The sequence below is a fragment of the Hippoglossus hippoglossus genome, chromosome 4 (assembly GCF_009819705.1).
Source record: "Hippoglossus hippoglossus isolate fHipHip1 chromosome 4, fHipHip1.pri, whole genome shotgun sequence".
NCBI lineage: Eukaryota > Metazoa > Chordata > Actinopteri > Pleuronectiformes > Pleuronectidae > Hippoglossus > Hippoglossus hippoglossus.
The window spans coordinates 14,291,499-14,316,962 of record NC_047154.1 but is presented as its reverse complement, the minus strand read 5'-3'; the positions used below and the strand labels follow the sequence as shown (position 1 = coordinate 14,316,962).

At 44.0% G+C, this 25,464-nt stretch overlaps 2 protein-coding genes across 3 annotated transcripts; one reads left to right on the top strand and one right to left on the bottom strand.

The window, feature by feature from the left end:
- Positions 1-8,254: 8,254 nt before the first annotated feature.
- LOC117760108 (serine/arginine repetitive matrix protein 1) lies at positions 8,255-20,791 on the top strand. Of its 2 annotated transcripts, none has more exons than XM_034582877.1 (4): positions 8,255-10,052; positions 12,743-13,837; positions 16,540-16,670; positions 20,543-20,791. In XM_034582877.1, the coding sequence occupies exons 1-2, from the start codon at positions 8,931-8,933 to the stop codon at positions 13,712-13,714; spliced, it is 2,094 nt and encodes a 697-aa protein (XP_034438768.1). In that variant the 5' UTR covers positions 8,255-8,930; the 3' UTR covers positions 13,715-13,837; positions 16,540-16,670; positions 20,543-20,791. The 2 variants fall into 2 exon arrangements, with proteins under 2 accessions (XP_034438768.1, XP_034438767.1); XM_034582876.1 differs by having other exon boundaries at positions 12,743-13,863.
- Positions 16,523-25,106, bottom strand: mydgf (myeloid-derived growth factor). Its single transcript, XM_034582879.1, has 6 exons — positions 24,873-25,106; positions 23,439-23,489; positions 23,221-23,282; positions 22,804-22,885; positions 20,252-20,324; positions 16,523-18,316 (listed from the first exon to the last, which is right to left on the bottom strand). The coding sequence occupies exons 1-6, from the start codon at positions 25,026-25,028 to the stop codon at positions 18,237-18,239; spliced, it is 504 nt and encodes a 167-aa protein (XP_034438770.1). The 5' UTR covers positions 25,029-25,106; the 3' UTR covers positions 16,523-18,236.
- Between the last annotated feature and the right edge of the window lie 358 nt (positions 25,107-25,464).

Below are 25,464 nucleotides of genomic sequence, written 5' to 3'. Positions count from 1 at the left end.
AATTTTCCAGCCCGATCAGAAGAGTAATCTGACGAAAGTCTGACCTGGATTTACTCGGCCAAATCCCTTCCTCCCTCTCCCAGCATTGTTAGGAAGTCATGAAAGCAAACACACAAAACCCCCATCGGACGGACAAACAATTCAAAGTTTAGGTCATTTCTTTCCGCTGGCCCACACTGCGGGTCAGAGGTATAACAGGAAGCCGGGTAGCCAGGAATACTTTTTGCTTCTGTTTTTGGAAACTTGAACATTCAGCTCGGCCTGCAGCTCAAGCTTAGCATGAGTAATACTCGTGAATTCAGTTTGAGTTTAATCTTTGACTCTAGAATGATAATTTGGCCTGTAGCTCATCTGCAGGGAGGCTAGCAAACTTGAAAGGCTACTGCAGCAGCAAGTGCCCAATTATCCTCCAATGGTCATTACAACATGTATTTCTTTTATTTAAGGAAATGCACTGGTGAGTTGAGAGAGTTAAGACTCAGATGTGACGCATGTTTTCTCTGTGCACTTCCACCTCTTCTCATGTCAAATAAAGTAAAATCACCCTGACATCCACTTTGCTGTGTCTGTATTGTAGTTGTGCAGGCGCTGAAATTGTTTGATTTGTGCGGCTAAAGTTGAAATTTATTATTTTTGCTTACTTTCCTCTCCGTCTGTGCGTCTCAAACACTTTAAGAAAATAAAAATGATTGTCACGACTTGATTATCAGTGGATGTGACTGAGGGCTCTAATACATTTCGTTGAAGCTAGCTTTCACTGGGGCATAATTATCATTTCTACATAATGAAGTGACTACAGAGGAGCCGCCCTGCATCCTAAGGAGGAGGGCGTTGAAAAGATGGAAGCGTGCCGAGGAGCCATTACTCTTTCCACTCATGTTCCGAGCGCAGATCACCGAGTTATTTGTGCTGCAGACTTCAAACCTGAAGCAAACAAAAGTTGAGCAGAGCTGCTGCGGCGTACTTCTCTGTAGGATCAAATATGACAAAGGGATGATTCTCCTGCTCGGCTGTGTACACGTACAACCCCGCAACAAAAGGACAAACCGAGCCTGGGTGTTTCACGCTCTATCACCGCAAGGATACAGACAGTTAGTTTTGGCATAATGCTGCTAAGTCTGGCCGCCTGTCAACATGGGCTCAAACACCCTAATGTTTGAGTTCTGGGTGGTGCAACAAAACAAATCACACAGCATTGTGTTCAAACAACAGGCAATATATTCTGGTCTCATACAACATCCCACACAGTCACATTTGTAGATTTACCTCATCAGACGCCGGTGACAGAACCTTTTAGGCCTCGTGGAGGTTTTTGTCACAATGAGAAAAGATGCTGAAGAGGTCAAAGCTCCGGAAACACTTGATGTCACTCCCTTACCTCTGTACCAGCCTGGGACAACAAGTGGCCTGACGTCACATGACCATATGACCAACCCGTCTTTGTAGCAGCCCCATTGGCTGATATTTATTGGAGGTGTATGATTGGTTGTTTGGTTTATTTATACCTCCGTGCCAGTGACTGCCAGTGGTTTGAGGCTTTATGTTTATTGGTTGTCTGTCTGTCCCATTCTTGTGAACCAAATATCTGAAGAACACTTTGAGGAATCTCTTGAAATTTTGTACAAATGTTCACTTTGCCTTACTGGTGATAGAATTTGGTCTTTACAGGTCAAAGGTCAAGGTCGCTGCGTCTTTACAAAGCACATTTCTTTGCCTTGTGAACACAATATCTCAGGAACACCTCCACGGAATCCTTTCAAATTTGGTACAAATGTTCACTTGGACGCATGGATAATCTGATTCGAATTTGGTGGTCAAAGGTCAAGGTCAATACGACTTTCCAAATCACGTTATATGTCTGTAACACCATATGGGAATTTCTTCAAATTTGGTACAAATGTTCAGTTGGACTCAAAGATGAGCTCATTCGATTTTGGATGTCAAAGGTCATGGTCTGGCCTTCCTTGTGACTGCATTTCCAAGAGCGCCTCCAGAGATTTCAGTGGTCAGGAGATTGGCAAGAAAAAAGATATAGACTGAACTTGGACTGGTCGGCGGGGGCAATAATTCTAGTTTATATGTGTCCTAGTTAAATGATGCTTGTAGAAAGGTTTATGATGACTCTGATGAAGGTCACAAGCAAAAGACGTCTGTGTTGGGGAAGTTTTGACCTTTGAAGGCGGAATGAGTGAAACAGGACGGGGATTGTGTCAAAAGACGAGTGGCATGAAATCAGAAAGTGCTAAATGATGCAGCTATTTCTATGATGACATATTTATTGTACTTTTTAAATCAAATGAAAATGAATGAAAATTCATGTGAGAAGTGGGTTTCTATCTTCAGCGGCTGATACCTGCATCAGACGCTGTGAATTATTGCGTGAGGTTACATACAGTATGTAAAACATGTTGTCACATTTTGATTGAGTCAGCAACTCGCCTGTTGTTGTTGTTACCTCATTTCTATGGAAATCCATGTGTTGCTGACGTGCTGATCCAACAGTGTGCTCCGTGTGTTGAAGCCTTTTACACCGGGCCATCGCTGACCTTTTGAGCATTTCCCATTTTTTCCTCACCACCAGTCTCATGAAGGTTAGCCGGCAGAGCACTGCTTATGTATTACTTTGCTTTTGTAGTCCTTCCACATCATCACTCATCCAGTATGCTTAAAGGTGCTCTCCCCTCTGGCAAGCACGGCTATGATGTCAGCTTTCGAAGTTAGAAGTCTTTCAAAACTCTTTTTTTTTTTTCTCCTCTCCTGTCTTCCTCCCCTTTTTCTCTGCCTCTCTTCGACTCTTTCTCAATGTCCCCACGTCACTCTCTTCTTCCTCCTCTCTCTAGTCCTCGGAGAGCACCTGACTGATGTGTTGTTCAAGGATGAAAAGCACGGCGGAGCGGAATCGAAAAGCAAACAACACAAAAATATACATGAGAGGACGGCACTGTACACACTCACAACAGAACTCAACTGCCGGAGCCCTGAGGATTATCAACAGCATGACACTGGACACTTCAGGGAAGGCAGCATCTGCTCACTTCCATATTTAAAACCGCAAAAAAAGAGAAAGAACATTGTGTTCTCAAGACCCTTCTCATTTTTTTCGCTTTATGTAAATACAGTCGGGTGAACACATACAATCCTTTCCAAACGGCACATTTGTGCTGCTCAGGTGGCTGCAGAAAGTTCTCCGAGGGCCCCGAGGCCTTCACACTGTGACTGAAAGCAATTTTGCACGGTAAATTTTGGAGTGACACGAGGCCTTTTGGCTTTCAAAGCGTCGCTTTAACATCTATCTCTTCCACCAGGTTATGTAAGGTGTTCAGTGATGTGCTCTCTCTGCCTCTTTCTCTCTTTTCTGTCTCCTCAAAGAAATTCTACCAGGAAACTGTATCTGCAGTGGCAGTGAAGTTCAGCAAACACACACACACGCATGCAGCTGAAGTGTCGTGGCACGCACGCTCTGCTGCTTCCCAGCGGGCAGTCGGCCTGTTACACGACTCAAAACAAAGTGAGGCAGAGCTGCAGGGGGGACAGACAAGGTTACAAGGTCTCTCTTCACCCTGCACCCGACTGTTCCACCTATTCTGAAAACTACAATCAGACAGAAAGGGTTTGAAAAGCCGAGATTTTGTTCGAGCAAAACACTTAAAGAGAGTTTTTTTTGTTCTTCAGTCCTTCACACACTTTTTTCGGCAAATTAACATAAAGGATGGAGAGAAGGCGACCAGACTCAAGAGGCGGCTTTAGTCGGCCCTAAATGGACAGCAACTGTGACAACTACTTATTATTCCCCATTGACTTTAAAATGAGCAATGATTGTGTGGTTCCCTGCCATGTTATTTATGGACCTCACAAAGTGGGTGGCTGATTGGAGGAAAGTGAGACTTTTAAGAGACGTCTGAGACGCACACACACACACACACACACACACACACACGCACATGCACATGCACATGCACACACACATACAGAAATACGTTCAGGCAAGGTTTTTTTCAAATTTTGTCAATCACACTAACAATTTCCAATTTATTGGAAGTGATGGGATGTAACAAAGTACAATGACCTCAATATTGTACTTAAGTAAATTTTTATGGATGTGTACTTTTTATTATTTAGATTTATATTCAGGTACTTTTCACTTTTACTCCACCACAGTAAACATCTGTACTTTCTTCTCGACTACATTTGTACAAAGCAGTGCAATACATGTTCACATTGTTTTGTTTTTTTTATTAGTAAACGAGAGGACCGACAGACAGACAGACAGGTGTCAGACAGATAGATAGATAGATAGATAGATAGATACATACATAATCACGTCTGCATACCCACACATGGTGAAATCAGATCAAACATGTATAAACATACACACATATACCATATATACTAACATGGTTATAAGGAAATCTCTAATAAATAATCAACAGATTAATAAGTGATATTAACATGAACATTGTTTGTCCAAAATGGAGTAGGAAGAAGCAACATGGTTATCTTGTCCTTCCCCAACAATGAATTCAATTGTAAATGCACTTTATATAATGATATGTCCATCTGTGTCCATCATACCCAACAAAAACAATTTGAATGTGCACAGAAATAAACAACATTATCACCCCTTAACACTACCTCTCAAATATAATGTACCTTTGCTTTCACTTTATAAAGAAAAGTTAACGAGGAAAATGTCATCAATGTCCTGTGAAACCCACGTATCTCTAAATAGGTTCATTGGGTTTATTTAGCTTTAAGAAACAGACTCTTAATCCCCCAGTTTATCAAACAAGACAAGGTCAAAACCTGGCATATGGCGGAACCGTGAAGCTGTGGTCAATATGCAAATCTGAGGATGCTGCTAAAATAACTCGTACTTTCAATGCAAAGAAGCTAAATCCTGCTCGAAAATGTCGTTAAATGTCACGAGATGTTATAATACCCTAACTATGACGCCACCGGGTTGTATTAGCATTCTGCCAAGTGTCAGCAAGTTTTATTTTTTATTTGCTTCTCTCCCGCTCTCCCTGCTCACATATACAGAAGTTTAATACAAGTTTTCCCGATAAAGCTGATCTCGTGGGTGTCTGTTTTTGTTGTCAGGCGACAGAACACGTACGAGACAGTGACGGACACGTGGCCCATTAAGACTTCATGTTACCCAGCAGTCACTTTCAAACCGTTTCCAAGCTGCTGCTCCGCTCGGCTAAAACCCAGATTTTATAACCGCGCCGTTGTTTGACAAAATCTCATACACGTGCAACAGATGTGCTGTGATTTCATATTTACTTGTAAAATGACCCTTCTGGGAGAAAGATAGATCCTCAATTATGTCTGTGTCAGCTGCCGTGTGGACATGGAGATGCAGAGGAGTGTGTGCCTGCATTATACCAACTAGACTCTATGAAAGTAAAACATACCGTTTATATAAATGTCCTCTCTCACAGACAGCTTTTTTCAATGCTTCGTTTTAAATCCCCAAACTTGCATCTTTCTGGTCTCGCATCTTTAATAACAGCTCAGAAATCATTAACACTCCACCAGAGCCAGAGCCTTTATTAATCATACTTGGAGTCTCTCGAGTATTAAGTAGACTCATCACAGCCCAACCACAATTACTCTCTTGCTGCCTCATCACAGCAAAATATTAAAAAAAATGTGGCCATGTGATCTAACCAATACATTACATTAGGGGGGGATGAGATATATCTTAAAGGACAGACTCCCACAGCATAATGTGATTTGGAAACCCCTCATATCACATCTGGCACACAGAGGTTTCCTGCTCTGTGCGTTTTATCTAATAAGTTGATGAGTGGGGGGTAAGGGGCCGGGGGAACGGGAGAGGTTTAGGAAGATAAAAGGGAAGATAAAGGTTTGAACTTAATGGAGCTTTACTTCTTTATCTGAGTTATGTTCACATTTTAGGGTTTATATTTATTTTCCCTCCATTCTCCCATTATCTGGGCCGCTTATATTGCGGAAGGACTGGAGCCAATACCAGCCGGGCGAGAGGCGGCGTACATGCTGGACAGGTCGTCAGTGCATCACAGGGTCAACGTAAAGAGACAAACAAACATTCACACCTAACCCTAACCCTGAACCCTTAACCCTAACCTATGGACTATTTAGAGTTTCCAGTTAATTTAACCCCAATCTGCATGTCTTTGGACTGTGGGAAGAAGCTGGAGTACGCCATTAAAAGAACAGAGAACATGCAAACTCCACACGGAAAGGCCCCAGCCAAAACCGGTGATTCGAACTGAGAACCTTCTTCGCTGTGAGGTGTTGTGAGGTGCTGTGTGCCACCCACTGTATTCAATGTATATTTCTTTAGAGACAGGGTTGGTCATTTGTTTCTGAAACTCTTTTTATCTTAATTGTTGAAATCCTCTTCATGACCCAATAGCCATCAAATAAATACATCAAAAAATCGGGTGTGTCTGTGGCTCTCGCTGGAAAGTAATAAACACAACCATGTATCATTTCATTCAGACACAATAAAATCATTGGCTAATCGACCTGCCTGCCTGTGCTCTCACTGAGCATGACCGGAGTCTTCAGCCGGGGGAGACATACACCGCTGGAGCAGAGACGATGGTCAGAAGTTAGCGAGCGAGTCACGGAAAAGTCGGCCTCCAGCAGTCATTGTTGTCAGTCAGTGAGCGCTCATGTGAGGTTGGGGGGGGGTGCAGCTTTGACGAGAGGGCTGATGGGAGGGGGTGTGATGTATCTGTTGCAAATTTTGCAAAATCACCAACCCTATCTTTAATCCAGTATATACACCATCGTTGTTGTTTTTTGTCAGATTATCTAATTGTAATCACATATCTCTTTATGTCTTATATTTCTGTGAATGTGCATGGATGTATTTAAAAAATATAATATGAATGGAAGTGAGCACTGACATAATAAGATGCTGCACATAAGTTTTACTTTAGCTGAATACAAATATTTGATTAAGAGAAGTGTGTGTGTGTGTGTGTGTGTGTGTGTGTGTGCGCGTGTGCGTGTGTGTGTGTGTGTGTGTGTGTGCGCGTGTGTGTATGTGAAACTCTCATGAATGATAAAACCTTCTAAACATGATAATGTGGACATGTATAGATGAACGGTGCATTCAGGGTTTCATCTTTAAATACAGAAGCAGCCTCCAACTGTTACATAGAAACACACTGTGGCTGTGTCGTGCAGGAACTGAAAGCTCTGCAGGATTAAGAGGGGCTGCTCTATTACTTCCACTCTTTATTGTTTTTTCTTTTAAATCCAGCCTCGTGTTCATTACAGCAGTCCATCGACATGTAGGCAGGAATCTTCTTAGCCTGCAGATTAGGCCTGCGTCTGTTTTCTCTCCCCCATCCTCCTCAATGTACCTGTATAGTAAAATATGAGTGACGGCACATTCCAACAGGGCACTACCAGAGGAGTAGATTGCCAATGCTGACTAACAGCAAGACAGATGCCGTGTATGTCTCGCTGCTGAGTGACAGCGAACTGTCAGCGCTGTTGTGCGGCTCCGCTGCCGTCTTTTCATTTCGGATGCTGCCAGTGAGGAGGGGGACTCATGCATGCGGCGGCAGTTGACTGTGGAGGCACCTAGGAGGCATCTCTGGGCTTGTCAGACACACGAAATCTAATCCAGACAGCCAAGAATTGGGATGTGAATGAGAAACCCGAAAATAGCAGCTGTCTCGGTAAAATTGGAACAAATGGAAGTTGGATGTGCTGCAGAAAATAAAACAAGGGAAACCACTGGGATGTTACGTGACACTGTTTGCTGACAATAAACCAGGGAGAGCGTGTGCTACTGCAGCCAGGCTGTTGTTTGCAGCCGGGGCAGCTTATAGTTTCTGTCCAACTGCTGCTGATCTGTGATCTTGTAGGTCGCAATTATGTGCCCCTGTGCCTCCCCACTGTTCCTCCTCCATCCCTCCCTGCTGCCGTCCTCCCCTACTCCTCTAAAGCCCCTCTGGTATCCTATAAGCAGCATTTAATTGTGGAGGGCTGAGCCGGGGAAGGAGTAATCAGATGAGAACAGTGGCAGGGGGAATCACATGGATATACATTGGCTAACGGGGGATTAATAATGCTGGCGTCTTGATTGAAGTTCAGATGCTCTCTCTGGCAAATGGAAGGTGGGGAAGGAGAAGGGAGGCAGGAGAGAGTGACGGAGAGGGGGGGGAGCAAACGAGCGGAGAGTTGCAAAGACAGAGGATGATGAGGGGTTTTCAGATGAGAGCCGAGAAGAGACAGATGGGGAGAGGAGAGGGAAATAGAGAAAGGGAGTTAGAGCAGTGAGAGGGAGTGGGAGGAAGAAAGAGCAAGGATAGGAGGCAGCGGCGCAGTGCAGTGCGGGGGGGAGAGAGAGACAGGAAAGGAGAGAGAGAGACAGAGACAGAGAGAGAGAGAGAGAGAGAGAGAGAGAGGGAGAGAGAGAGAGAGAGAGAGAGAGGGAGGGAGGGAGGGAGTGAGAGACGGGAAGCCTCCAGTGCTACTGAACCAGTGATACGCAGGCAGGCAGACAGAGAAGACGAGGAGAGTGAGGCCATCGGCATCTCCAAGGCCGGCCCGATGAGGGGGTGAGGGGCTCAATAGCACTACAACGGAGAGGATAGTGGGAGGGGAAGCAGCAGGAGAGGGAGAAGAAGAAGGGAAAAGAGGCAGGGCGATAAAAAACAGGAGCAGGCTTCATCAGGGAAAGGGGAGTAGATGGGTGGGATCTGAGCCGAGCTGGGAAAAAGCGGATAAAAGTTTTGGAGAGAGAGTAGGAGAGGGGAACAGAGACTTAAGACGGAGCGGATAGAGTCTATGTTGATGGCAAAGGTAGGAGGAGATTCATGGAAAAAGAGGAGGAAGCTCTCTGTGTCTCAGGAGTCCTCCTGTACCTCTTCTGCTTCTTCATCTTTCTGTGAGGCTGCTGGACACCCTCCATCACCATGTTCTCTGACAGCAGGGCTCCAGCGCCTGGGGAGCAGAAAGGCTTCAAGCCGCACGCCCCTCACTTCATCCCATGGCTGCGCAACAGTCTGAAGTCCCACCACAGCAGTGACCTGGGGCTCAACAGGCCGCAAAAACCCAACCCTGAAGCCCCCGGCAGCCTGACCCCGCTGGAGAAAGCCAAGGGGATCGGTTTCTTCTCCTTTCCAGGAAAGGGCCGTACAAAGAAGGGGGACTTGCGGTGCAATGGCGTGGGGATGGCGAAGATGCTGCCGGTGGTGCTGAGGGGGCCCCACATCCTGCCAGGGAGTCTGGGGAAGCAGAGGGAGGAGAGTCCTGTCAGGTGGAACCAATCTCCAGATTTAGACCCAGACCTCAACGCACAAATCAGCCCAGGGGATGGGCCACAGGGTCCGGTCAACAGCTTTACTTCTGCCAAGGAGAACCACACATTGGTGAGGAACTACAGTGGTCAGCTGAGCCTCCTTCACTCACAGAATGACAGGACCAGCACCTCAGCGAAGAAATACGGGCCCCTGGTGGTACCCCCTCCGGTTCCTGTTCCCGCACTGCTCGTTGAGGAGCCGAACTGTGAGGTGCCTGTTGTGCTGTGTATGGAGGACAGGAGGGAGAAGGTGTGGGACTACGCCAGCCAAACCACTTACCGCCAGAGAGACCTGCACTCATCCAGCTGGGTCAGCCCAGACACTCAGGGACTTATCGAGAGGCAGCACGGCTTCAGCTCCAGCTTCAGCTACATCAAACAACAGAGCAGGAACTCCCAGAGCCACAGAGACCTGACAGCGCTGAGAGAACCACCTGTGGAGGGCTTCAGCGGGCCCCTCAACGGAGTCATCTTCTCCACCGAGGTCCCTCATAGAGGCCTGGGCTGCACCACGGTGCTACGACGCCCCAGGAAACCCAGGCCGGTGTCGGAGCACATCGCCGTCCTGGGCCAGAAGCAGACGTCAGTCAGGCGCAGACCAAAGAGTGAAGGGGAGCCGGGGAGGAAGGAGGCGGGCTGCAGCAGGAAGGCAGTTCGAAATCAGATCAAACGGGTGGTGGACAACCTGGAGCAGGTGCTCACAGCGCTGAGGGACGTGCACCAGGAAATGAGAGAGGTGAGGTGACAGATTTTTGTTGATAAGAAACAGTGAGAAAAGACACAACAAGGCTAGAATGTCTCATATCCAACCATTTCACCCGCTCAATCATTACAGTTCTTTCCAGGACTGACCAAAAAACAGAGAATAGAGAATGGGAGAGAGAAGTTACTGCATCCTCTCTCAATTATTCAGACATATTTCTCATTCTGGAAATTTTCATGCTTGTGCAAAAAAAACCTGGAGGGCTCGCACCCTCACGGATAACAATGCAGACTACAAATGCACTTCCTCAGCAGAATTTAACACGCATTCAAAAGTCAGCAGCAGGGATGCACGAATCCACCGCAGCCCGCAAACTGTTTCTCCAACTCTTCTCCGTCGTCTCTGTCGCCGAACCTACTCATGCATACATTTCGGTTAGAGGTGAATGAGACTGTATACTTGCATTCACAGATTGCTGAGATTACGCTGTGTGACATTAGGCAAAACCTCCCTCTCTGCACCCCCCCCTCCTCATCTCTTCCTCCACTCTCCCTCCCTATTGACAGATGCTGCTCCAGGCCCATGCAGCTGGATAGTGTCCGAGGCTTTCTTATAATCCATTTATGTCCGAGTATCTCCCAACTCGCATTCCTCATCTGGGAAAAAAAGTGACATGGAAAAAATCTCGCCTCTTGCCATTTCATCCCCCATCTGCGGGGGGGTCACGGCTAAACCCGAGGTGCCATAACCTCATCATCCTGGCTGCGGGTTTTTTTTTGTCTTTCGTGTGACAGTATTAATATAGCACTGATGAAAGAGCATATAAGGTGGGATGAGAGGGTAGCAAACCGACACTGTGATAGAAAGTCCCAAATTTGAACAACAGAGATGACAGATCAAAAGAAGATAAGGCACCAGAGAAGACTTTGGTAGCATATTTATTTCAAAGCCCTGTTTTATCATTCTGTTGCATGAGCAGCAACTCTCGGTTTTGTTAAATAATAAATCTGTATTATAAAAAGAAATTGGAGTGAGCCTCTAAAGCATTTTAGACTGGGACTATACAAATATTACAGCAACATTTAAGACTCACAGATCGTGAGAGAAGAAAGCATCAGGAAGGCAAAGCTCACACAGGGATCCTCTGCTGAGGAAATTGGGCAAAGCAGACGCTGCATTATGACTCAGAACTTCAAGGAAAACGACAGCAAGGTTAAACTGGAAGAGTTAAAATGAAAATGAAAGGAAAACACATCCCTTAGCACTCATCAGCATCGTATGTGAAGACCTGAGGGGTCAGAACCGTTGTCTTTATAAACACTCATGGGAGCAGCAGACGACAAACCAGGGTCCTCTGCTCTTTTATCTCGTCTGATTCCTGACATTAACAAGCAGCACCTGCCCACAGTCACTAGACGTGCACACACACACACACACAGACACACACACACACTGTGCTTCAAAGTATTAATATGAAATGCCTCGCCCAAAAAGCTACAGCATAAAAAAAGAGACAAACCAGGTCATCTTTTGACATCGGCAAGGATGCTGTTGAACACAGGGAACAAAACAATAATTCATTTGTTCTTGCAGGGGCCGAGGATTTATCTGTGCACGTTGAGCAGGTGGAGAGTTGGGTCAAACATTTCCCCCAGTGTAATTTTCTACAATCTCTCTCCAGGCTTTTTTAGATCATGTGTGTGTGTGTGTGTGAGAGAGTGTGTGTGTGTCCACCCACGTGACTGTGTGAATTTGTGTGTATGTGCATACTGTACACTCTGCAAACATTCAAAAACATGCATAGATGTACTGGTTTGCCTGTGTGTGATATATTACACACTATCCACTGAGAGTTATTAGAAGGGAAACCCACTTAAATTTAGCTTACACATTTCCAGTAATGGTGCTCTCATCCTCTAAAGGCTGAGGTAAACATTTTTGCACTAAGTACTACAAGCTCATGTGACTTGCTCACAGATTAGTGCAATACATCTGCTGAGAGTCGACCGCAAATATGCTCTAAATTATAAATGCAGCCTAATGCAGAAGAATTAATCACCCAAAACTCTATCATTTGAGATATTTATTACTATCTAGAGGATACCGCGTCCTTTGCTTCTCCAAATGAAAGAGCACTCTTCTCATAATAATAATATAGTGTTGAAGAATCAACCGAAACAGCAGACTTTCATGATCGTATGAGTCATTTTTTATGTTTTAAATATTCTGTTTCCCAATTTCTCAAATGTGAAGACGTGTTGCTTTTAATTGTTTGATGACTATAAATTGAACATCTTTGGTATGATACTGTTAGTTGTAAAAAATACGACATCTGAAATCACAAGAGCGGTCAAAATGTCCTCACTTTCCAAAAATGTCCTCCCTTTGTAAGGTCTACGCTTGGTCCTCTCAAAGATATAAGTACAGGAACACACACACACCTGGTTGAGGTCAAGCTTCAGAAAGGCTGCAGCCTACATGTCCCATAATGCAACTTAATGATTAAACGCTGCCTGCCGGGTAACATCCACATCTTTCACACTCCACTCCTCTAGTTCATAAAAATCCAGAGCTTTACTTTCATTAATACTGTTCATTCATAGTTCTCCTCATGAGAAGTAAACTGATCTGCCTGTGTACAGTCAGTGGAGTGTTTCTATTATTTTATTCTTTATTATAAATCCTCACAATGCACTCCCTCCATCATTGTTTGTATTTTCTAGGTGGTGCAGCAGATCGACTATCTAACCTCGTCCATTGATCTGAACGAGGAGGAGGAGGAGCAGGGCACTAGAGGAGGCGACAGGGCCAAGCCTCCCAGCGACAGCAGCTCCAGTTCGGACTCCGAGGTGACAATATGCAGCACCGGTCGGAGGCCCTCAGAGCCTGGAGAGCAGCCAGGAACCACTGACTCATCTGGCACCCTCAGGAGAGGTCACCATAGCAGGGGCCAGTCTCCACCCAGTGTGCAGCTGTGCCCGGTGTTCTCATCCGACAGGGGCCGAACTCTGCGCTTCGCCTGCACTCTTGGGTCTTCTCCCAGAAAAGGTGGACTGCTGCCGTACAGCAATAACCCCCCCTCATCTGGTCCAAGTCAACTGCAGAACCTCACTTCCCATGACCTTACGCTGCATCCCCAAAGAAACCTCCCCGTCCGACCTCCCACTCCTGGTCTCTCCCCCCTCACAGTAAACCTCCATTCCTCCAGAAGCCCAGTTTCTCGGCCTCAATCCCCTGGTCCATCCTCCTTCATCAGGGTCAGCCCTGTCTCCCCTCCCACCCCGCTGTCTCCAAAGCCTCACCCACCCCCTGCCCTCAGCCCGTCTGTCATCATCGAGACCAAAGTAGGTTCTTACCAGACCCCACAACGCGACCACCCATGTGCTGGCTCGCTCCCTCCATCATCGGCCCAGCCTCCATCTGCCAGCTGCCCACCCACAGACTCACAAACTCAAACGGCGACCAGCGTTGAGAGAGAGAAGCGAGCGTCCTCAGCGGGGCCTGTTCACGCAAAGTCACAGGTGTGCACTGCCTCTGCAGCCCCAGCTAAACCATCAGTGGCGCAAGGTCGCCGAGGTCGCAAACCTCCACCTTACCCCCACCACAGACTCTCTGACCACACAAAGAAAGTGAAGGAGACCCGCAAAGCGCCTCCGTATCCAGAGAAAAGAAAGCTGCTCTCGACCACGGTGTGAGACAAGCAGCAGGAGTGGGAGGCCGATCAAACTGAGCCACATTCAAAGCACCAGCCACGGAGTCTGCAGGAGCGAGGAGTGATTTAAGGGCTCGCCAAGTTAAACTAAGACCAAGTTTCCAAGGTGACAGGACAGAGCTGCAACTCGGGGTGAGTATGTCAGGAGGAACAGCTTGGCTCTGCTGACGTCTTTCTCCCCTCTCTCCTTCTTGACACATCTCTTGAGTACGCAGAACATACACAGGGCATCATAACAGCTGTCTGGGTTACTGATCTACTAACAAGAGCCTCCGTACAGATGCTCGCTTCGCACTGCAGCTCGCACAGTTAAAGGGCAAAAGGAGAAGCTCTAATTAGAAAGAACTATGAGGGAAATTGTAATTATTGTAAGATGATGCGACGAAGTGAGAGCGCATTACTTTCGGTGCGCTTCATCCCATGCACCCAGACACTTCCACTCACACGTGTCTGTTTTGTCTGGGTCGGATAATTGCTGTCAGGGGTTGAGATGATACAATGAGAGCTCAGTGCACCTCGGGTCACTTTGGCTCAGTGGTGTGGAAGACACGCAGGGTCAGAGAGGTCAGAGATCTGCGACAGATGACGAGACAGAAAACTTAGCGAGGCCAGGTAAGAAGAGAGCAGGCCGAGCCGCTCTCGACGACTGGGTCACGAGCCCAGGCAATCGACATGTGTGTCTGGGGAGACGGGGGGGGGGGGGGGGGCCGCTGGCCTTCCGTTGTTCCCTTCACTGGGTAAAAATCCCCTCTCCTTTGCTGCTTCTGGCTCGACCGACCCGGCCGCTATCTCCATCTGTTCCCCTCCAAATGTCAGGAGCTGCAAAGAGAGAGAAGCGGGGGGGCAGGTGTGTGAGAGAGGGAGGAAGGGAAAAAAAGACGCTGGAGTCCCGGATTGATTACATACAGCACAGCAGATTGAATTAAGTCATTTGATGTCATCCTCTCTGAAATGTTACTGCAGCTCAAAGCCAACTTTTGTCTCTGTCCTTTAGGATGAAGCTGTTGTTATTAGGGCCCGAGCACTGAATGGTGCAAGGAGCATATTATGTATCTTATTTTCTTTTCTTTTTTTTTTACTTTTGACCCATTTTTGAGAAGCTAAAAATGCTCAAATACTCATCAAACTTTGCACACGTCAACTCTGGTAAATAACTGTATATTTTATTGGTCTCTCGCATGGGAAAAGACAGCTGGTGGCTCAGTGAGGCTGTTCTTACACAGAGGGGTTTTGTGCTAAATGCAAACATGTTAAGCAGGTTCACCAGAGTTAGCATGCTGACCTTTGTTAATTAGCAGTAAACACAAAGTGCAGATGCATCAGACGTGAGCCAATTGAAAATGTGTACCTGATGATGACAGGTCACAAGATAAAACTGAGCACTTGTAAGACAACAAACAAAAAGGTGAAGTCGGAAAAGCTAAAGCTCTTTTTCTTTTCTTTTTTTTATTCCCCAAGAACAAAAAGGTCACTGAAACCAGTTGGGCAGCAGGAGTATCTCAGTAAAGGTTCATGGAAATCGACACAATAGGTTTTACTTCAGTCTCAAAGTGGTGGACCGGCCAGATATACGCTGCTAGAATGATTATAGATGTTCCTGATCAAAGCTTGTGAATGGAGGCCATTGTAAACTAAGCCCGTGCTCTGCAGCATTGAGTGTATATATCGTTTTAATGGCTGTACAGGGAGGGGAATGGTACCTGATGGTTTACATTTGTTTAGGGGCTGGATGACAGCATAGAGGCAGCTCCGAGTCGCGCACACACACTCAACCGATGCTAAACAAAGAGCTATTGTGCTGCAGAGACTTATGACTCAATGGAACAACCATCCTGGGAACAAAGTGTCAAATTTTGTTTCCACGAGGCCAAAAAAAACTGGAAATTAGATTCTGGAAGTGCCACAGCTTTGCTATACGATGCATTAATTACAAGCAGGAGACTGTGGGAGTTTCTTGGCACAGCTCATGCGTTGTGATCTCAATGAAACTCGGCTCTGTCAAAGTGCGACTACGCAACAGATTTCCTCGCAATAAATTCAGGAGTTTTATAGTTACAGTCGCTGCTACATTTTTCTGCTACATCACTCGCAGTTGTATTACAAATGATAAACCACGGATGCCAATTGAGGACAATCAAGTATACTGATTTTCTCTTGGCTTAACATAAAATGAATAAATCCCTTCAGACACTATATCTCTATAAGCCCACAAAGATCAGTGCTCCATACATTCCCATATGTGCCTCTGGATCACAGACCGTATATAAAAGCTCAGGATTTAGTAGATCCTCTCTGCAAAGCCTCGCTCCCCAGAAATTAGGAAGAAACAATGGAAGCGCTTTATCTCATGCAAACATTTATCTGAGAACAATATATGTTAATTGAGTAGGCTCACAGTACTTTTTGAAGCAATATCTTCATAATACTCATTTCAATACCAAGTTTCATATGAAGTCTCATTTGTATGCTGGAAACTTGGGGTTTTAATTGAGTTTAATTAGGAATATATTAATTCTGGTTGTAAAACTGTTAAAAATGTTCATCTCAAAGCTCTGACAGTGCTCAGAATATTTACTGACTGGCACTTCCTCTTTTCATGTTTAGCCTTTGATGAGCCACGGGGGGTTCCATCAGATCACTGTGATCTCACACAACAAGACAAAAAACACAGACTCATCTCCAGAGCAGTGACAACATGTCTTTACTGAAACATACATCACATTTCATCATGAATCATAAACGATCACGAAGTAGAAAACAAAAAAAAGAAAAGAAAAGAAGTAACATCTTGTTTGATTTCCCGGTCAGGATATGGACGTGGGTACTTCCTGATGTGACGTCTTGATGGGGACAAAAAGGGACACACAACAAACATCCCAGTTGAGCACTTCCTCAACTCCAGAGGACAGACGAGAGAAACCAAACCGAGGCCAAACAAGGTACGAACCTCAGGAAGTTGTTCCGACCACAGTTGTCCCCAGACCTCATCCTCTGGACACTTGTGTGGATCTAAGAAGGTCGGATCAGTGTAGGAAAGATAAAGGTAATCCTGCCCACTCCATAAGAGCAGGGAGAGGAGCGAGGGACCAGAGGGACCCTTATAATGACGTACTTCTGAAACATGCACAATATCCTCTCTGATCCACATGTGACACTAAAGGATGAAAGCAAAGCGTTCAAGAGCCAAACGTCTGTGCACACACTATATTTAGCTTTGGTTTAATTTCACATAAAGTAACTGAAAGTTCAGTAAAATGTCACAGAATTAGAAAAGAGTGGGTTTAAAAAAAAAAAGAAGCAGAATAAGGGACTTTTGTGATCATTATTGAATTGTTAGCTACAGGCGTGTAATGAGGATATTTCTATTAAACTATAACCGATTCAAACAATTTCTGTCCCAAACTATGGTATTTTTATCCTGTTTAAGAAAGGAAATCAGACACACTGTAAGTTTTATGCACTCATTATCACTTTTTGATTCTGATGGTGTAAAATAGAACAAAACAGTATAAAATCAGGACCAGTCTGCCTGATTTCTCAGTTCTTCCAGTCTGAGCTTTTGATCTGACGCGCCGGTCAATAAGACTTTCTGGTGTTTTCACGCTACGTTTGATTTGTTGTCTTGTGTGCACTGGATAGAAAAAAATCTTTCAGGACTCAAGAGGCTTTTTATTAATTTTTTTCATTTATTTTTATTTACATGACCGTGTATAATGTTCTCTTAATTCCAAATGATGAAGCCGCTATCTGCTTTATTACGAGCACAGTTTCTGGTCAAAAAGAAGCAGAAAAGGAACAAGTTTTCACAAATGATACAGAATTGTGATATCGGGGAATCAAATGTGATGCTTTCAGTTATCTGGAACAGATGAAGATAAACAGACAAGAGACCGCAGCGTCGTCTCAAGAGCAGCTCAGAGCGGAATGAGATTGAGGAAAAAAATGTAATTGTTTATGTGTGTGCCACGATGATACAGGGGGATTACTCACTTTCCTCTCAGGATTACACAAGAAGGATAAATCCCTCCCGACTCTAAATGTGTTATCTGTACTCAACAAACCCCCACACACCAATCCTCTGTACATTCACATACGTCCCCTGTGGATCAGGGCAGATTTATTCACTGTAAATCTTATAGCCTCAAAAACTAAGAAACAACTATGGAAGCACTTTATCTTATGGCAGAATTTTAACTAGGACACTATGTTAAAAAAAACGAAATCTGGAAACTCAACTGACGCTTCCTCATTTTATTATTTCCGTCCCAAGTAGCATAAATCTACTGAGGTAAGAGAATAACCAGGTACAGTAATTAATGTTCTGACAGAGAAGGTGCTGCAAAGGCAACATCAGTATCATCCTACTTCCAACTTTGGTTGTCACTCAGGATTCAGATCCATCCTTCATTAACCGCTGAGCTGAAACAGAGAGGCCCAGCTCAGAGCTCATCCAGCTGCTCCCATTGGTCAAAACGTGACCCGAGCAGAGTCAGTCTTCTGACCGGTTACAGCTCATCGTGCTGTGTCCGTCCGATGGCCGTCAGTTTGGAGAGTTGAGCGTTGAACTTGCCATCATTGTGGGTCACTAGAAGTCAGGAGAGAGAGTAAATTGCTGTCAGAGACAAGATTATTACAAAAATAAGGACAAACAGTGTCAGCGATTCAAAAGCACCTGAACCCAGCCAGCATCGTCTGACTGCAGAGCTGCAGAGGCAGCAGTTTCAGAGCTGCAGGTCCAGTCCGACCTGCTGCCTGTTGCCAAGAACAGTAACAGCAGCAGGCGATTTAAAACAGCAGATGTAGATGTGCGCCATCTATAGGCAAGGGAAGTAATGCAGTGCTGCAAGAATAAGTCCCTGAACTGGGAATAAGTTGGTATTTGTAACACTTCTGGTTCCCTTTTTTTCCGAAAGTTGATGTTTTTTTAATTGGTCTGAAATAAGGTCTGCGTTTCACACAAGCTCAAGAGACTTTCAAACTTTATTCTATGACAACAAATATAGTTATTACTTCTTCACTCGTGATTTTTTAAAGCTTTAAGCAACCAAATGAGGCTACAGAGGCTGATGGGCTCACGAGACACATTAAAACAGACCATGAGTCCACCTTCACAGCCTTGTTGTGTTTATACTCACACTATTCTGAACAATTACTAACTTTCCAAGTAGAAAAGTTGTTGTGTGTTTGGAAGCTTAGTAGCAACAGTGGTGTAGATTGTTTATATAATCAGTAATTAATTTCTGACAAGTGCTTTTAGGCTTCAAATACCAAAAAAGAGTTGTTTTTTTCTGGCTGATTAAAATGTTTAAGTATTGTAAGCTTGTGTTTGTCACAGTTCCTATTTCTGCATTTATCTAAAGGCCAGTGGAAAAACCCCATAGCCTCTTTGTTGAGGTATGAGGGGGATGATAACTCCTGGGTTGGTCTACAACAATACGTCATCCCTGTAGCTCTTTATAGCTGCTGCATTCCCCCCCCACACTTGTGGCACCTGCAGGCAACGAGTGATACAGCTGCATTTGTTTTCTTATTAGAGCTGCTGTTGTGTCAGAGGTGTGAGGTTGTGAAAATGTAATAGTTCTGTTCACTAGAGCATATTATTTGCTGGATAAGTGAGACCTTAGTGATCATTCTGCTCACAGCGTATCTGCTATTCTTCACATTCACTTGGATGAAAGAGGCGGAGAGTCCTCACAGGTTGTGCAAAGAAAAAGAAACGAGGGCGGGATAGAGGGATGATAAAAGGATAATAAGCAATGTAAGCCAACTACAGGATTTCCAAAAGGATCAGTATCATATCTGTACAGAGCTAGAGACAGGATGGGGCAAGCCCATTTTAGCATTAAGACTAAAGGTTAAGGGAAACAGCTAGTTTAGCCTAACCTTCGGATTTGTTCTATTGGGTTCTATTTGTTCAACCGTTAAATAATGAAATAAAAAAATTAATTTGAAATTAAAAAAGATTTTGGGTTTGAAGGGAAGTTAAATTTTGCAGGTAGGTCTAAGTTGCAGTTACTTTTGTTTAGAATAGGTGGTGCTGGTTAGTCTTTATGAAAGCTGGTGTATCAATGACTGAACAGCTCCTCCCGGTGGAAAATCGGCAGCTTACTAAATATGAATATATTCGGTTCGTAGGTATGCGAGTTACAAGCCACTTCACTGACGTACTTCTATGGCAACTAAAAGGTACATTTAGGTGACACACAACTGTTTAGGACTCAATCCCTAAGTATCATTCCTGAATTTATTTTCAGCCTCATCTGCTGAAAATGAAGTTACTGTACATTTCTGTTCAGTTTGACTTGTTGATAATTACAGTCTGGAACTGAAGACCCAAAGTGGAGATTTTCTGCTGAAACTGAATAAGAACAATTAAAGCTACAGGGACAAAGTGGCAACCCACTCCCTGCTGGAACATATGCTTATCCTTAAGAAGGAAGTCAGCAGGGGGCTGGGGGTGTGATGGAGAGAGGGAGAGGGAGTCAGAGTGACAAGCAGTGGGAGTTGATCAATTTCTCACCTGTTGAGTCTCCTATGGTGAATTCGTCCGGCCTCAGAGGCACGTCACTCTGTCCTGCCCCTGCAGTCTGGGACTGGAGTCACATACAGCGGCGGTGATGAAGAGGAGGAGGAGAAGAAAAGGAACAAGGAGAAAGAGAGAAAAATGAACAGGATGAGAGGCGGAACAGCAGACGGGCTGGGAAAGCTGGAGGATGTGACGACAAGGTCAAGGAGCTGCTGTGTGGGGGTGTATGCGAGGTTATTCCTGTCCCATCATAGTGAAGTTGTATGTGTTGTTTTCTGTTTGCAGGGCTCAGAGCCAGAGCAGGAGGATGGAACATGTGCTCTCAATGACAGAGTGACACTACTGTCCTTGCTGCGGGAAGGAGGCGTGTCAAGGTGAACTTCACTGATGACCACATCCGATACGCAGACCTCCACTGAGTGACTGAGCTCAGACACAGTCCAGACATTAACCTTCCATAAAACATTACGTGCAGAGACACGACTATTCAGAGCCCGACTTCCAGGACAAATAAAGTTTTTATTTTTTTCTTAATGTCTTTGTGTGTGTGTTGGTACGAGCCAGTGCGGCTTGATGCATCATTAGAGGACAATGGATTTAAAATGTACAGGAACATGGGGAGTACATAATTGGTTTCCACGGAGACATAAGTTTGACAGGAGGGGTTGTTAAGTAAAGCAAAAGACACGTCCAAAGTGCGAGGGACGACATGTTTTATTCAATTGTGCTCAGAACTTCACAGTGCAGAGTTACACTGCTCTGTCTCTGATGATGTGAGGTGACATTAGTGTGTAGGATTTAGTGTCATCTAGTGGTTAAGTGTCATTTTACAGCCAAACTAAATACCCCTCACCTCAACCTCCCCTTGAACGCATGTGGGAGGACCTACAGTGAGCTCAAGGTAACAAATGTGAAAGGTCATCACCTCTAGAGCCTGTGTTTGGTTTGTCTGTTCTGGGCTTCTGTAGAAACAGGGTAAACTCCCAATGTAGATTTAAAGGGCTCATTGTAAGCTGATGAAAACACAACGTTGCTTAATCATATTTGATTTCTGCCGGCGTTTAATCCCCTTAAATCCTACACACTGGAATTTTAATTTCACATAGCCAGACCTCTGACTCCACAGGCTAAAAGAAGTCAGCAGAAACTTGAAGATGCTGACATTTCATTGACTGGGAATTGGATAACATTCACTTGTGGTTGGGTAAAAACCTTCTTAAATCTAGAGCTGAAACAATTAATCAACTGTTAACCTGCAAAGAATTGGAGCATTTGCTGCTTTTCACTTGTTTGATTAGAGAAATAACCAACACACCAATTGATGGTGAAAATAACACTTAGTTGCAGGTGGGGTGAAATGCCTCCGGATCTCAGCAAGCTTGACAGCACAAAGGTCTGATAAGATGAATTTAGAAACACAAGGACCTCTCTATGCATGAATAGTACATGCATTCACACATGCATGTCCAGGAACAAGACCCACAGTTGCAAAACAATAGACTCAGAAACCAAGATAACAAAGTGACAGCCGTTTCCTTCTATTTTCAATCAAGTGAGGAAACTGCTGGACAAACAAACCTGCCTTGCATTTTACCCCTCACCCTGACTAATGTACTGCTGCACTGCTGGTGTATAGGTGGAGGGTTTTTACTTGCAGGCTATGCAAAAATGTTCATCAACAATATTTAGCCTTGGTTTTCTGACATTTGTGCAGACACGTTAGATTCTAACCTCTTAACTTATTTGGGCCCAGTATGGCCAGCTTTAATCTCTTCATTGACAGGGAGCCTGGAGCAGCGAGGTAATATCAAGGAAAAACTCATTACTGCAATTTGTCTTTGTTAGCGAGTGGAGTCCTGTGAGCTTTTTGCTGTCCAGCACAAGCTCCACTCCAACTAATCATACAGGAGAAGAGCTGAGGAGCAAAAACACAGGGGAAGGTTCATCCTGTGTTGCACCCACAGCATTATAACTATACTGTGCAGGTTGTGGTGCAATCTGGCTTCCAACATCTTACAACACTGACGACAAGGGAGAGGCAACTGATACACAATTTAGTTAGCTTAGTGTTTCACAAGAAGAACATTCACCGAAACTGGATTTTAAGTTTAATTACCGTGACATTTAACTTGTTCTATGATCCAACCAATCATTCCAAGATGTAAGTGACTGGAACACAAGCCATGTCATTTGTGGTTACCCTTAATTAACTTCACCAAGGAGGCAATGTTCTCGTCTGTGTTTGTTTGCAGGATTACACAAAACTACAGAACGGATTTCCACAAAACTTGGTAGAAGGATGCAGTATGGGTCAGGGGAAATATTGATTTTTTAAAGATATTTTTAACATTGTTAGATTAGGTGTTTTTCAAAGAGAATAAATCATAAATGTTAATGAAAAAACTTGCTTTGCCTTTGCAGAGGTGTGTGCTCTACCAAGTGACATTGTAGTTTCTTTAATGAACGTTGGTTAGTTAACATTATTGGGCGTTTTAAAAGTCAGCTACAGTTGAAAAAAATTCTAAACAGTGTTTCTTTATACTTACATATGCGTTGGCATATTCAATTTTGGTTCCCTTCAGTTCAGCTTTGAACTGAGTGAAAAACAAGTATGATTTCCCCTGAGGCCTGGAAGAAATGAAGAAGAAATATTTGTTATCAACTCTTAAGTCATTTGCATTCATTCCCACACTTGTGAAATCAGTCTTGAATATATTTAAATGGTGTTGGAACATTTGTGGGTTTATTTTGTCTCTTTCTAACCTTTGTGACTGTCACAATTAACTAAGATCAGTAACCCCAAACAGATGGGACTGAATTTAACTGAAGATAAACTGACTGAACATCAGGGTCACTGAACTGAAGAAAAGTCAGCACAGATAGCTCTGCAGCCGCTGAGAGAGTGTGTGTGTGTGTGTGTGTGTGTGTCTCAGCATGTGCCTGTGTGAGTGTGTGTGTCTCACCTCCAGACAGAACAGGAAAACAGAGTGTCCTCATCACTCAGGCCCACACTCATTAACCATTGCTGTTGGCACAAACACAGAAGAACAATTCAGTTTATAATCTGCTGTAATCAAAAATCTAATAAAGTGGTGAATCAGGCTGATAAAGAGACACAGAGAGAGAGAGAGAGAGAGAGAGAGAGAGAGAGAGAGAGAGAGAGAGAGAGAGAGAGACTCACCTCATTGGTTCCCCCTTGTGAAGCATAAGTGAATGAACATTCATAATCCAGCTGCAATAAAAGAGAGGCAGTTAGAGCATAGATCCTACATATTACATTCATTCTTAAGCGATCAATTACTTTAACAATAACACTTCATTAATCTATTAATTATTTGTGCCACAGGGTGTACCTGAACAGGAGGGGAAATACAGTCTGTGGCTCAGTAACAGTGTTTGATTGTTGAAAATAACTTCACAGGTTTATTTTGACATTAAACATGGCTACTGTTCCTTTAAAGCTGAAACCGTTAGTTTAACCCAGAAAAAGAATAGGTAACTATTCTTTTGATTAAATATTTCAATTGTTTTTAAAACATGAATATTTACTGCTTTTGGATTGTTGGTCGAGCTAAGCTAAAAGTCACCTTGTTTAGTAGATTAAGTGATTGATCGAGTAATGGAAAAAATACTTAACAGACTATATTCATTAATAAAAACTGTTAGTTGCAGCTTTAATTTTATTTACATGCACCAGTTTCACATCTGCAGAAGGAGGAAACACTGCTTAAATTAGTAAGATAAGATAAGATATAAGGTTTAAGATAAGATAATCCTTTATTATTCCCACTATGGGGAAATTTGAGTTGTAAGAGCAGCAAAGAAAATATGGATAATAAAATAAATGTAAACAGGGTATATACAGTGTAACAGGCTTGCACATATATGTTATTGAAATTGCACAGATTTGTAACAGTTAAATCCCATAGAATATCAATATTAGGACACAAAAAATGTCTTTATTGGTCATTATATTATAATAATAGTTTACATCTTATTATGCAGCCACAGCAACCATCCATGTTACTAGTGACACCTGTGCTTGTGTTGCTATGACAACGGGCTGATTGTGATGGGTATGTTATAATTAAATGCAATGATGCTTTAAAAACAATATAAAAACAAAGAGTGAATAGATGACAGTGTTTGTTAGACAGAAATGCCATTCACACTTCCTGTCAAACCAGAACAGCAGCTCGCATTCACTGCAGCTCAGCCAATCAGCGAAGCCGCTGTGGCAGCGACGTGTCAGCCTCTCAGCGGCCGTGACGTCATCACGCCGCAACTCCAGGTGGATGTAGTTTTTTTCATTTATGTGGTTTTTAAGGTCAAATATATGAAATAAACAAACGTTGCATGACGGAAACGTGACTTTTACGAACATAACAGATCGTAATGTGTTTGCTAATGTTGCTAGTACTCTAATATAAGGCTAATACAAGACAATGGAGTAATAACAATAACGTACACGGTTATTGGACAACAATCTAACTCACAGAGGATGAATAAAAATGAATAAATGATGTAAAAATGAAGTTAAACATGTGTGTGTGAGCTGGTGTTTTAATATCTGAGCTAACAGAGTCAGATGAAGACTCTTCCTACTGTCACTCACTATTCTCTGGCTGAACGTGTGCACGACTCCTCCAGGTTTAACGTTGAACTCCACCGTCTTCGTCTGCTCAGCGGAGGCCGCAGTCGGGACGAGAGAGGAGACCAACACGAGCACAAACATCCAGGTCACAACACGGCAGGTGATTTCAGGCGCCATCTCTTCCTGCTGTCCTGTGTGAGAGGATCAAAGTGGCCGCTCCGCTTCCCCCCTGGTGCCCCGTCCACTGAGAGTGACGTCACCAGCCGCGTCACAGACCAAACCGAAACCAAATAAAGAAAAAACAGAAAATAAAAGTTCTAGTATCTCGACTTCACATGACGTGAAAAAATTAATTAATTAAAAACTGTTTACTGTTGAGAAAAATTATACTTATAGAGGTACAGAAATGTTTTTTTTCTTTTCTGGAATGTGATGTTAGCATCTCTGGCCGCACGGTGTCGCCCTCCAACAGCCAAATTTAAATTGCTAAAATTCTCAGTCAAGCAGGACAGGTTCGACCACTACTGAAACAAGTAAATCTGGATTTATATAAGAGGAAACTACTACAAATACTACACACATCAGAGGTTTTCAAATATTTAATGTCATTAAA